We start from the raw sequence: 14,061 nt of genomic DNA, 5'->3' as shown, positions 1-14,061 counted from the left end.
AGGTGTGCTAGCAAGTTTGCCCCAAGGACTGCAGCCACAGATGGAAAATGCAGAGGTGACAAACAATGTTAAAATGCTGTCTTTAAGTTTTTAAATTTTTTATTGTTGTATTTTTATAAATTCCTCCATAGCAGGCTACATCTTACCCTTGGGCTGTTTGAATCCAACCTGCTTACAGCGAGGCTCAGATGAGCCCCTGGTCCAGCCTCTGTGTAGCCAGAGGGGGACTATTCTGAACTCGTAATTGGAGCCAGCGCCTCAGGACCAGTCAGGACTGAGGGGTTCAGGATGGATGAGTCTCAAATGAATCCTGAAATGTAGGAATGGGAAGGTTAATAAGGAGGATGTTGGAGGAATTCTTGGTAGACTCTTTGAGGGCCTAAGAGTGGTATTTCCCACACTGTTACAGTAAACACTCGTTCCACAAAATGTGCGGAGATATTTCACAGAAAATGCATTTCATGTTCAAACAATTTAGGGGAACGTGGTCTCTTTACTTCAGAACTTGTTATAGTCTTTGATACACTAGTATGGCATTGTGAATTTCTAAGCCTTCTTGTTCAATCTCTCTATACTCCCCCTGGCATTTATTTTTAAAGGGAACCTATTAATATACCTTGGGAAATGGTGATGCTGTTAAAGGGTGGTTCTATGGTACAGGGAAGATTTTCTCCCTATCTGCATCTCTTTTTGTTGTTCCAAATACCTGGTGTCGTCCTTCTCCCTTCCCCACCCTCCAGCCCCATCCCCAGTCTACTTTGGCTTACCCACTATTTTTTTTTTCTTTCTCACCTCCCTACACTGTTGGCCTCTGAAAGGCCTCAAAGAGCATTATTTAGCAGTGGGAGAGATTGCTAAGCCCTGGTGTCTCATCTGACTGTAGCACCCCAGGGACAGCGGCCCCTCTCCAGAATGGAGCACAGGCTGAGACCTTGGCTTGGGAATCTCAGACTCTGCCTTGGCTCTGAAGACCATATGCACCGTCCCCTTCCCTGTGTTTCCCACAGCAGGCTCCCAGAGGCTGTCAGCCTGTGTGGCAGTGAGAATATAAATGGAGCTCGTAGTTGAGTTTTTGGGGAGGGTGCCTTCTTTTGAAGAGGAAAGATCATACTTTGCTCCTACCAATTGTAGATAGAGTAGTGCATTGGCATTGTAGAGATCAGCAGGCCCTGCGACATATACAGTTTGATTCTAGGCCTGCCAGATGAGTTAGCTGTTTCTATATGTAAGTTAAACACTTCTAAAAAGTTAACTCATTCCATTCTGGTTCTGTAGCAAAGCAAGCATAGGGAGTCACATGTAGTTCAGATCATATAGCATAGAGTAGCAGGAGGCTGTGGTCCTAGGAGCAGGTCCTGGCTCTGCTACTTGTATGAAATTGGCAAGTTATGGCCGGGCGCGGTGGCTCACGCCTGTAATCCCAGTACTTTGGGAGGCCAAGGCGGACGGATCACCTGAGGTCAGGAGTTCAAGACCAGCCTTGCCAACATGGTGAAACCCCGTCTCTACTAAAAATAGGAAAAAATTAGCCAGACATGGTGGCGGGTGCCTGTAATCCCAGCTACTCTGGAGGCTGAGGCTAGAGAAGCACTTGAACGTGGGAGGCGGAGGTTGCAGTGAGTGGAGATCGCGCTTTTGCACTCCAGCCTGGGCGACAAGAGTGAAATTCTGTCTCAAAAGAAAGACAGAAATTGGCAAGTTACAAAACATCCCCGAGGCTCAGTTTCTTTAAATCTGAACTGAGGACAGTGGTGCCCACCTTGATGAGTTAGGGACCACGTGATGTGATAGATATTAAAGTTTTATATAAGCTGTAACCCTATATACAGGTGTGAGGAGTTAGTATAAATAATCATATTACAGTCCACAGAAAAATCGAATTTGTGTAATTCAGGCTAGACTAAAGCTTAGCTTTATGCAAAGAAATCAACAGCATAGTTTTGATTTAAGGGGCTTGGTTTTTCAGCCTGAGAGAATGAGTGGATTCTAAGAACTTGAGGGTACTGATGGTGTACTGTTGTGTGAACAATGCTTATTACAAAATGAGTCTTAACTCCGTTAAGTAGCTGTGAACGGTGTATTAATGAGTACCATCAGAGTGTGTGGCATGTGGAGTTAGCTGCGAGTCTTGGGTCTCCTGAGCACGCTGCTAAACTGTCTTCTGTTAGGCCTTACGGGGTGGCAGTATTTTGATGAATCATCATGGCCCACGTTGGGATTTGAGATGCCCTTTATGGTTTCCCTGTCCCCAGGACCTAGAATCCCAGATGTGCAGATTTAGAGACCTCATTTGTAAGCGTGCAATGAGGGGTGTCCTCCCTTGGGGGAGACTCACATTAACCAATATCCCAACCTGTATGTGCCACAGTGCCAGTTTGTTACTCTACAACAAGAAGTTGAACAGTCTAGATGTCCTGCCCTTGAACAAAACTATACAGGTGGTCACTTCATAATAAGACAATTGCTTAAGGGAGCAAGGAACTCCAGGATGGAGGAAACAGTTATGGGATTCTACTGTTGCAAGGCTGCAGGCCAAGAGAGCCTGCTGTGTTCAGCCTCATGATGGAGTTTCCCCTGCTGCTTACTCAGTTCCCGGGCAGGGGCACCCTGAGCGCTGGGGATTACTTCTGCAATTCTGCTTTCCTGTGCTTCTGTTAAGTATCTGGTGACCAAAGCACCCTCGTAGGAGGTGAGTGGTACCGCAGCTCCTGAAGCCTCTTGTTTCTAGAGGTGGCAGGTTGGATCTGACCTGTAAGTTTCATTTTTGTTTCATCTCTCTCCCACTGCTGAAGGAAGAGGCTAATGACCATTAAGGTTTTTCATCCTTTAGTACTGAAGAACTAAATAAGTATGGGCAGTGTATTATAAAGAGATAGAGCAGACATAAAGGTTTAATAAAAGTAAGTGCCTAGAAATAAAGGGTAGTGCAAGGGCTTCGTAAAGGAAATCATTAGGGAGGAATCTGGGGCATCTGCTCCAGATAAAAATGTGTTCAGGGTTTGGCTTAAGGGAGCGCTTGCATGGGATCAAAGTAGAGGCTCTGCTTAAAGGATAAAACGTGGCACAAAACAAGAGCGGCGATGAGGAAGGTAATTGAGTGATTCTCCACCTAAGAAAGCATGGCCCTCAGCTGCCAGTAATTAACTGGTCCTTTCTCAAAGGTAGGCCCTACCCCCCTGGAGTCATCAGGTGGTCGGTGCCACACAGCAGATGGTAGAGTTGGGATAGAGGTTATCGAGTTCAATGTGTCAGTAGATAAGAAAGCATAGTCCCAACTGGTTGGGTGATCCAAGATCACCCAAGGCCAAACAGTGGCAGAATGAAGATGAGACTTTACACACTACTTGGGGAGGGCTTTCACCCCTTTACAGTAGTGTGCTTGGGAGAAGTGAGGGCCCTCTAGAAAAGGAGGTGCTGTGGGAATGTCAGAGAAAGAGAAGTGGCCTTCAGTGGATGTGAAAGGGGAGAGCTGCGTCCATTGTTGTCTTGGCCAGAAACCTCTCCAAGAGTCCTAAAGGCTCACATTGCTTCCTGGGGGTTTCCTCTTTACACAGAGTAAAGCTTCTTAGGGGATCCTAGCCATGGTGTATGTTCTCCCCAAGCACTCTTCTGTCTGCATGCTGTGCTTTCGGATTTTGCTTTATTTGATACAGTTTGGTTCTATCTTGTCCTGTTACTTTCCTCTTCATTCACTTGACTCAGTGTGATGGTGCCAGAGGAAAGATTTTAATTGCTAATGCATGAAAGGGTAATGGGAGGAAATACAAAAGAAACAGAAATTCCTTTTTAGTTGGGCGTGTTATTTTGTAACCTGTGTGTTTTAATGAACTGTATTTATTTTTCTAAATACACCTGGGAAGCAAAATATATTATTCATTCACCCATTCACCCGTAAATTGTGCCAGGATATTTTCAAGAGAAGAGTTTTAGAAAGTTATTATATAGAATAAATCATTGTGCAGTAGAACTTTCTAGGGTATATTTCTTAACTGTAATGACTATAAAGAAGAAAACCTTTGTGTTTTAGAGCTGAGGGGGTTATGAGTAAGCTTTGAAAGTAGGAAGGGATTTTTTTTAAGTGTGTATGAGGAGCATGTGAGAAAATAGTAGGCCCTTATCATTAACTAGGAAATAACTGAAGTATAGAACATGTCTAATAAATGCTATTGTTATGGGTGATTACTGTAATGGGGCCACAGTTGTAAGCTCAATCCTGGATCAGTTCTCTCCTGTCAGCCATAGGAAGCATCTTAAATTTGGGCCACTCTTTTTGTCTAAATCTTTAATATCACCAGTAGGAAGAAATGCATGTGAATGACTGAGTATGTCTCATCGCTTATATTGGGAAAACGCAAAGCATATGTCCTAGTGATGGTAGCTCAGCAGCATGGGCCATCTTTGTATAAGGTGGTCAGGGGTCCACCTGATTGCTTTTGTACTCTTCTTCTCAAGGATCATGCTAGTGGAAAGCAGAAATCCTGTGACATTTTTTCCCTGTTCCACATTTTAAGAAATCACATGTGAATGTGTACAGGTAGATTGTGTTTGTTGTTAGAAGAATAGAAACACCAAATGCTAGAGGCAGAAAAGGGACTGCATGATGAAAATCCAGTCTCCTTACCGAGGAAGGCAACATATTTGCTCAGCAGGAAACTGGATGCCATAGTAATCACTCTTTTCTTCCAGTGTTGGAAATGCTGGTGCACCATGAGACAATTTTGCAACTCTTTATGCATCTTTAAGCATTTTTTACTATGCGCAAAAGTGAAAGTCATGCACAGTAGTTATTATCGTAGTTGAAAATGAATTAGAAGTTTTAAAAGAGGACCATCAGTATGAAAAATTTCACGCCGGGTGCGGTGGCTCAAGCCTGTAATCCCAGCACTTTGGGAGGCTGAGACGGGTGGATCACGAGGTCAGGAGATCAAGACCATCCTGGCTAACACAGTGAAACCCCGTCTCTACTAAAAAATGTAAAAAACTAGCTGGGCGAGGTGGCGGGCGCCTGTAGTCCCAGCTACTCGGGAGGCTGAGGCAGGAGAATGGCGTGAACCCTGGGAGGCAGAGCTTGCAGTGAGCTGAGATCCGGCCACTGCACTCCAGCCTGGGCGACAGAGCGAGACTCTGTCTCAAAAAAAAAAAAAAAAAAGAAAAATTCCATATCTCACCTTTTTTATAGATTTGATTAAGTTGCACAATCTGTCCTCATTATGGGAGAATCAGAAAGTGCAGACTAATAGAACAGAATAAGTATTCATAATCTTATTCCTTGAGAGAATACTTTGGTATATATCTTCCTGAATCCCTTCTGTGTTTATATGTGTATTTTATTATTTTATTTTATTTTATTTTTGGAAAATGAGATCCTGGTTTACAGAAAATTTCATAAGGATTGCAATCAGGGCAGGAGCACTATCTTGAATTTTGAAAAATAGTGGGAAAACTTTTAGAAAAATTGATAACATTTAAAAAAGCATAAAGAGTTGCAAAATCACTCTATATACAGCAGTACTGCCAGTATTCAAAAATAATTTATAACATTCATTCCTATTCATCAGGTTAGCCTAATTTTTTTTTTCAATTTTGTCCAGTCTGGTTGCTTATAATTTCTTACGGGCAAAACTAGGGTAGTTGCCTCTGTCAGGTTATTTAAAATATGTGGACCATCTCTGTGATAGAAGAGAATGTATCGAAATATGCTTAAAACCTGACATTTTTACTAGATACTATCACATCTTCCTTTTTTAAGAATTAAAGCTGTGCAGTGCCATCATGGTATATCTCTGCCCTTCCTCCATTAATCCACCTTCAAAAAAGAAAGTGAAACAGTATTACTGTGGTAAATTTTCTTTAATGAAATTTAACCTGATTCTGCATTTTCTTGTTTATCCAGCTACCTGATTTTAACTGCTATGAGTGGGACTGTATCTAATTGTAGGTGCTCTTTTATCTTGATTCTGACATTGCCATTAACTGCTTGAAGTCAAAGACTTCATCTCCCATCCCTGCCTCTATGGTCAGTTGCAGGACTTGTTGAACGAATGAATGAATGAATGAATGAACAATTACCAACGTTTCAGAGCGCAGCCTGGGCCAGGCACTGTTCTGAGTGCTTCTTGTGGATCTGCTGATGGGATCCTTTGCATCTGCATGAATACCTGATGATCCGTATTTGGCCCACATTTCTTGGTAGTCTTCAAGCTTGATATCTGATTATCACTGTTGGAAGGTGTAAACTCATAGACTCAGAATTCTGGACTTGCTAAGTAACTTAAGGATTGTGTTATTTACAGCCAAGGAGACAGATGCAAAGGGATTAAGAGACCTGCGTAGTCACACAGCTGTTTCGCTGCAGAGTGGGAATAAATGGCAGGTTTCTTGAGTGCCAGGTCAGTAACCCTCCTGCTTGACAGCACTCTGCTTTCCTCCCAGAGCTTTCCTTATGTTTGATTCCCTTCCTTTTGAGGACATTTATATCAATAAATGTCACCATTATATAATATTTATGTAACATTAATTTTAAATCAACTACATTAATAAATAGATTGTATTTTGTAAATAATAGTTATATTAATAAATGTTCATATTTAACTTCCCAGGAATTCATTGTAGTTGCTAAACACCAAAGCACCACCTGCAGTTCAGAAAACAATAGCTTGCAGGCCCGTTAGGGACAGAGTTCATGTCTTGGAGTTCTTGGAGTCAGAGTGGGCATTTGTCTATAGTTGTTAATGATCCATCTGTCCCCAGCTGGTAGGTCCCCTTATCCCCTCAGATATCCCGAGGGTCATCTCTGTCTTTTCCTCTTTGCTCTGCAGCTGAGGAGGGAGCTGATTAGTCTGCAGGGAGCCAGACCCACCTGTTCCCACCTCTTTGCCTCATCACCATGCTCTCATTTTAGGCTTTGGCTAAAAACAGATTCTCTTCTCCCTTGTGCATATCTTGTCATTTCTTTTCCTCCCTGCTCTTAGTTATATTTGGCGCGGCGTTATTTAACTCTGCAGAACATCTTGGCCCAGAACTTGAGCTAAGGGGCTGTACCACAGACTGCATTAAATCATTAAGTGACAGTATGTGCTTCCTTCTTGGGGGATCAGGTTGGAGGGAAGGGGGTAGGGAGACATCTTCATTCCTTCAGCAACTATATTGAGTGCCTAGTAAATGCCAGGCACTGTTGTCAGTTCTGGGGTTACAGCTATGAACAAAATAAAGTTTCTTTATTTTCCTGGGGAGAGACAGATACTAAACCAAACAACTAATCAATATGTAATATGCTCAGGTGGTGAGAAGTACTAGGAAGCTGCAGAAAACAAGGAAAGGGAGAATGATGGGGAAGTGCTGTTTCTGACAGGGTGATGGTGGCAGGTATCTTGAGAAGGTGACATTCCAGCAGTGGCTGGAGAGGAGGAGGGAGGGAGCCACATAGATATCCAGGGGAGGAGAGTGCTAGCCACAAAACAGAGCAAGTGCAAAGGGCCTTGAGGCAGGTGCATGGCTCCAGGCACAGCCAGGACACTGCTGTGGCCAAGTGCAGTGAGGCAGGCGAGAGTGCAGTGGGAGATGATGGGCTAAGGGTGGTGCAGGGGCACTCCCATCACGTATGGCCTCCTAGGTTACCTTTAGTGCTTGGCCTTTTGCCTGGATGAGAAAAGCCGTTAGGTTTTGAGCTGAGGACTGGCCTGATCTGAGTTTTGTCAACAGGATCCCTCAGGCGGCTCTCTGGAACCTAGTCCATGGGAGCAAGGACAGAAGCGGGCATCCAGTTAGAAGGCAGTGGCAGGACATTAGTCATGAGAGACGTTGGGGCTGCAGCCGGGTAGAAAGGTTGGGGTACTAAGAAGGGATCAGATTCCGGGCAGAGACAGAGGATTTGCTAGAACTGACTGAATGTGGAGTGTTAGTGAGAGAGCAGCATCAAGGATAACTCTAGCTTTTTGGCCTGCGCATATATTTTTATTTATGAGACACAATCTCACACTGTTGCCCAGGCTGGAGCTCAGTGGTGCAGTCTCGGCTCACTGCGACCTCCGCCTCCTGGGTTCAAGCAATTCTCCTGCCTCAGCCTCCCGAGTAGCTGGGACTACAGGCACACGCCACCACGCTCGGCTAATTCTTTTATTTTTAGTAGAGATGGGGTTTTACCACGTTGGCCAGGCCAGTCACAAACTCTTGACCTCAGGTGATCCACCCATGTCAGCCTCCCTGCCCTGAGCATTTATGGCCATTTTCTGAGCTAGGGAAGGTCAAGGACAGAGAGGACAGTACCCCATCGTGAAAGAGACAGTTTGTAAGGGCTCCCATCAGTATACAACGTGCTCTGACATTTCCCACCTAAAAAAAAAAAATCCCCCGCAACTTTCCACTACTCTAAGCTGTGTCTCCTTTCATTCTCTCTTGAATTTGCTCCCAGTCGTTTCTTACCCCATCATCCCACCAAAACTGGTTTTTATGAAAACCAGCAAGCTTCCATGATTCCAAATCACATTCTCCGTCATCTCACACTAAGCCTATCTCCAGCACTGGCATCATCGTTTACTCCCTAGTCCTCAAAGTACTTTCCTCCCTTGGCCTCCAAAACGCCATGGTGTCCTTCTCTCAGTGCCTTCCCCATCTCAAGTGATGACGCCTCCACCCTTCCAGCAGCAAGTGTCCTTCATCCCCCTACCTGGGGCAGGAAAACTTCAGGGCATATGATAGAAAGAATACTACTGTTAGGCCAGGCATGGTGGCTCAAGCCTGTAATCCCTGCACTTTGGGAGGCCTAAGCAGATGGATCATGAGGTCAAGAGATCAAGACTATCCTGGCCAACATGGCGAAACCCCATCTCTACTAAAAATACAAAAATTAGCTGGGCATGGTGGTGAGCACCTGTAATCCCAGCTACTCAGGAGGCTGAGGCAGGAGAATCGCTTGAACACAGGAGGCAAGAGGTTGCAGTGAGCCGGGATCCTGCCACTGTGCTCCAGCCTGGTGACAGAGCGAGACTCCATCTCAAAAAAAGAAAGAAAGGAAGAAAGAAAGAATACTACTGTTTTATCCAGTGCATCTTTGGGAAGTCCTAAATATCCCTAAATTTCTTCCAGTGTTGCCCTTCATGGAACCCTCATTTGTGCTTTTTAAAAAGCCACCTGTAAAAGAGACTCATTGCTGTGTAAGTCAACTCTCCATTATTTGCCCTGACGTGAGAACAAAACCAGAGCGGAACTGTGAGGCAACAGAGCCAAATCAATGGCTGATACTCAAATCGCTCCCTCTGCAATTTGACAGCTTGAACAGATAATGGAAAAATGTATGTGTTGTTTGGAATAATGAGGAGCTGCAGAAAACCATGAGGTGCTTGAGGAAAAAACACAAAGTAGATCTTCTCATCCCAACAACCTTGACCAGGCCTGAGTCAAGGTCATACAATCCTGTCTATCTTAAAGGATGTTTTTATCTCTAGCTTTTTTGAGCATCCTCGTGTTTTCCAAAAGGAAACATATTTTACTTGACCTTAACTAGGGGGACTCATTGCATCCTCTTCTCTCACACTTTATTCCAGTGTATGTGCTGTTCTTTAATAATGTTTTTTTCAATCTTCCCAGAAGGAAGATTGGCCCATGCACAAGCTGGAATGTTCTCCCATGGTTGTTTTTGGGGAAAACTGGAATCCCTCGGAGACTGTAAGACTAACAGCAAGGATTCTGGCCAAACAGGTGAGGAAATGGGACAGTGTTCAAGTGCATTTTATTTTATTTTATTTTTAAAGGTCAGAAAGATGAGTAACTGACCTTTGGTAACCATCTCTCGTTAAACATCCTTGGACTCCATTTCCTATCATATCCATATGGACAAGGGTGGGGAAAATACTCCAGGCATAATCTGGTTCGTTGTGTGCCCTGTGCAATTAGGTTGTTGCTCACCCCAGACCAGGAGCATAGCCACAGCTCTGAAATTCTGAGCTGCTTTCATGACAGGTTTACATAGAAGTACATGACATGAAAAGCCTGACCCCAAATAATTAGAGCTTCCTAGGGAAGCAGATTGGTCTGAGCAGCTTTGAGATTTTCCCCTCTTTCCATTCTGACATAAAGAGTGTACTCTTTTCCCCTGTCCTGTGCAATATTCTGCTGTTTCTTGGCTCCTTTCTTGCCTGTGCATAGGCAGGCAAAGAATTGGATGGAACAGCCACGACTATGACATGTGCAAAGAAGAGAAAGAGTGGAAAAGTAGAAATAGAGGTAAGGGAGAGGGGAAGAGAGTTTAAAAAAAAAGAAAAAAGTGAAGAAGAAGGAAAGAAAGAGGCGCCCTTGATGGAAACAGATGATAGTCATCAATGGCTTTCTCCAGAGGTGATGCCAACTCTGACTATTCAGAGTTAGAATAGTCAGACTATTGGTCTGGTGGGCACAGGCTTGGTGGGCAGGCCTATGCAAACTTACCCTCAAAGACTAAGGAAGCTGAGAGACAGAAGAAAGAAGCTGACAAATCCAGCTTATTAGAAACATTTACTAGGACTTATGAACTGAAGCCATGTCTATGTCTTGGGCGGCAGCAAGACAAAATGGTGGATCCCTGCACCATTACCCGCCAGACCCAGGGCTTATATACCATGGGGAAGAAATGTGTACAGCAGTTGAAAGGAAATGTAAGGATGCTATGCGAATCTGCCTGAGAGCAAGATTTGTGCTCAAGATTGTTTTGACCTAAGGCAGGATTTAAGGTAACTGTAGATAAAGTAGAAATCTTAGAAGCATTCCCAGAGCAGGAGTTAACCAGAAGTCAACATGGTGCATCAACATCCAGGATGAAATTGCTTTAGCCACCACACTGACTGTTCTCCCCCGATCTGGTTCGTTCTTGCTGATTGCATGATAATTAGACACCCAATCTTGGAAGGGCCAAACTAAAAAGAGGACAGGAAAATGCCATAGGACTTGTCCTTGTGATCCAATGAAATAGGCAGTGTGGGGCTTAGAAGGCCTGTGTCCAGGCTGTGGAGGTCTTGCTCCTCAGTGTTGTCAGAGAAGTTGGTGGCAGGGCCTCTGGACTATAAATCTTTTAAAGCTGAAATTTCGTCTGGGCAGGCATAGTGGCTCATACCTGTAATCTTAGCATTTTGGGAGGCTAAGGCAGCAGGATTGTTTGAATCCAGGAGTTGGAGACCAGCCTTGGCAACAAAGTGAGACCCGTTCTCTGTAATACATTTTAAAAATTAAAAAAATTTCCCAGGTGTGGTGGTATACACCTGTGGTCCCAGCTATTCTGGAGGCTGAGGCAGGAGAATTGCTTGAACCCGGAACTTCAAGGCGCAGTGAGCTGTGATTGTGCCACCGTACTCCAACCTGAGCAACAAAGTAAATGAGACCCTGTCTTTAAAAATGAAAAAAAAACAAAACTGAAATTTCATCTACCTCTTCCATATACCTGCCAGCCCTCCTTTACCCTTAAAGTTTTTCTATTTTTTAATCTAAACCAAATGTGATGGAAATGGTTAGCATGTATCTGTCACCAGACCAAGTTAGGATCCTGGGCTGTGTAAACAGAAGTAGAACATTTCCAAACTCTGAGGTCATCTTTCCACTATGTTCAGCTTAGGTCAGGTGCTTGCTGAAATGCTACCTCGCCAGCTGAGAGTATCCAAAGCCATTCATGGGTTGCCTGTAGAGTGAGACTAAAGCATCAGAATTCCTTCCCTGCAGGAGGTTAACTTTCGGATCCTTAATAACAGTTATCTTTAAATGTATGCAGAGTATTTGGGCTGAATGAGTCAGAGGGAATAGGATGACTGGGTGAGGCATCAGAGCCAGTAAGTCATCAGATGGGATCTCTGCGCATCTTGGGAGGGTTGGGTGGCCAAGCCGGTGTTTTATTATTTTCTTCTCCTGAATTATTGATGATATTTATAGTAATATTTTAAGAATTCAGAAGAGGCTGGTAGACTTTCCTGAATGAAAAGCTTTCCCAAGAGAGATGACTTATAAATCTTATAAAAGTGCATTCCGTGAATGGAAGATTTCTGCTCTAAAAAAGAACTATTGAGATATTTCGGCACCAGGAGGGTAGTCTGAATGCAAAGATGAGTTTATACAAGCTTCATTCAACTTTTATTATAATTACTACTACTACTAATAGTGTATTAAATGAAAGTTACCTGCCCATCTTTTCATCTCTATAGGACTTGATGATTAAAAAAACAGACCATTTGTATTCTAGTAGCTTGCAAAGGATTAGGGGAGACAGGCTACCAAACTACCAAGGGGAGGCTTAACATGTTAACTAGGGAAGTGAGCGTGCCCTGCTAGACCACCTGTATCCCCAAATTGAATAGCCAGATTACAAAGACACGGCCTTGGGCCAGCTCCTGAGCTCTGCCTTTGAACTCTTGTCAACACCAAGTTTATTCATGTTCTCAAAGCCTAGCGGGTTTACTATTGTTAGCTCCTCTTGGGGTGTCTAGAACAAAGCCAGCAACACGTTTAAAGTGAATCTGGGCTCACAGATACAACCAAAAGTGTTCTTTTTGAAACACAGAATTTGAGATCATTTTAGCCTATGCTTAAAGAAAGTGTAAAATGGATGGGGGGTTTGATTTTGTTCCTTTTTAGAAGGCGAAATAATAAATAGGATGGTTTGTCTGTAGACCCAGTCCTTTTAATAAAAGACCCTAAAAAGTTGTTGTCCGGCCCTGTTCTTTCCCATAACAGGCATTTCTGAGCCTACTATGTGGATAGTATTATCAGGGTGTTAGGTACGCAGTAGAACATTTTAAAAAGCGCTTTAGAAGAGTCTTTGGATTTGGTTGTTGGAGGGCCCTAGTGGTGGAGTCCTTGGGTGCCCGTTTTACTTCCTTAAGAATTGTTCCTTTTTCTTTTTGTTGATGTAAAAGTGAAAGTGCCACTTTCTACACTGGTTGTTAAAAAATCTGTATCTGTATGATGTCTTCCCCAATTGCTAGAAAATCCACCCAGAGAGAACACCTTCGGAAAAATTGTTAGCCGTGAAGGAGTTTGAATCACGTAAGTCTTTTTTCTGTGACCAGCCGTGCAGTTCTCTCAGCCACAGATTTCACATGGGTTCAGCAGGATTGAAGTGAGGACGGGCTAGCCTGTGCTCAGAGGAGTAGTGATTTCTTTCATTACTAGTTTTTATTTTGACTTTTGTGCTATTTTGAAAAGCACTTTTAGCTTTTTCCTTCTGAGTTGACAGGATTGTTAGGAAATAATTAAAGGAGGTAGGAGCTCCCAAGATGAATTATTGCACCCTGAGCTACCTCCTACTGGCCCTCTTGGCATGCTGAATATTTTTGGATCTTTGCTGAATTGCAGTCCTGTAAATAGCTGATGTTTTTACTGAAAGCCATGAAATCAGGGGTTGTCCAGTTGTTTGACCATGGCCCAGATTCCTGGGCCAACTGGGGGGCCCTTGACTAGGCTGAAGCTGTTTATGAGTCATGGCTACTCATCCCTGACCTCGTCACTAACACTCAGTTGAAATCTCATGTCCTGAGTGACTTCTAGTCATCAGAGGGAGAGGAAGAAGAAATGGCTTGCTTTCTTTCCCTAGAGTTTGTCAGTTAAACCAAGTGATGGGGAAGAATGTTCTCTGGGGGTTCAACATGTTAGTTTTGGGTTTTTTTTTTTTCGCCCTTTCCTTTCCTCTATATCATTTACAGCAACAAAGGATGTAGCTAGAAAGCCTGTGTTTTCTACCAGGTGAGAATAATGGATTATTTATCCACAGATCTGGATAAGTTAGACAATGAGAAGAAGGATTTGATTCAGAGTGACATTGCTGCTCTCCATCACTTTTACTCCAAGCATCTCGAATTCCCCGACAATGATGGTCTCGTAGTACTCTTTGCACAGGTAAGGATGCCAACAGCAGGTAACACTCAGTCTGGCCTTTCCCTCTCCAAGCCCCTCTCCCCAGCACTGCACTCAGTGAAGATGAATGCAAATAGAACGATGACATCTTCCTGACAATGAAGCTCTGAGCCAATTGGACCCTGTGTTGCCATAGCCTTGCTTGGTGACCTTGAGCAGATCAAGGTCCTCTCTGCTGGCCCTCATTGATGGGTG

At 43.7% G+C, this 14,061-nt stretch overlaps 1 protein-coding gene across 3 annotated transcripts in view; it reads left to right on the top strand.

Moving 5' to 3' along the window:
* The window catches only part of SMYD2 (SET and MYND domain containing 2), a 57,787-nt gene that overhangs the window by 26,179 nt on the left and 17,547 nt on the right, over nt 1–14,061 (top strand). For 2 of the 3 annotated variants that reach the window (XM_030936618.1, XM_030936620.1), the window contains 3 exons: nt 9,586–9,696; nt 12,939–12,999; nt 13,724–13,848. In XM_030936618.1, the coding sequence (XP_030792478.1) occupies nt 9,586–9,696; nt 12,939–12,999; nt 13,724–13,848 (297 nt within the window). The remainder of the gene's footprint in view (nt 1–9,585; nt 9,697–12,938; nt 13,000–13,723; nt 13,849–14,061) is intronic. The other variant, XM_030936619.1, reaches the window with a different exon arrangement.

This window comes from Rhinopithecus roxellana, chromosome 8 (genome assembly GCF_007565055.1).
Source record: "Rhinopithecus roxellana isolate Shanxi Qingling chromosome 8, ASM756505v1, whole genome shotgun sequence".
NCBI lineage: Eukaryota > Metazoa > Chordata > Mammalia > Primates > Cercopithecidae > Rhinopithecus > Rhinopithecus roxellana.
This window is presented reverse-complemented; position numbering and strand designations above follow the sequence as displayed.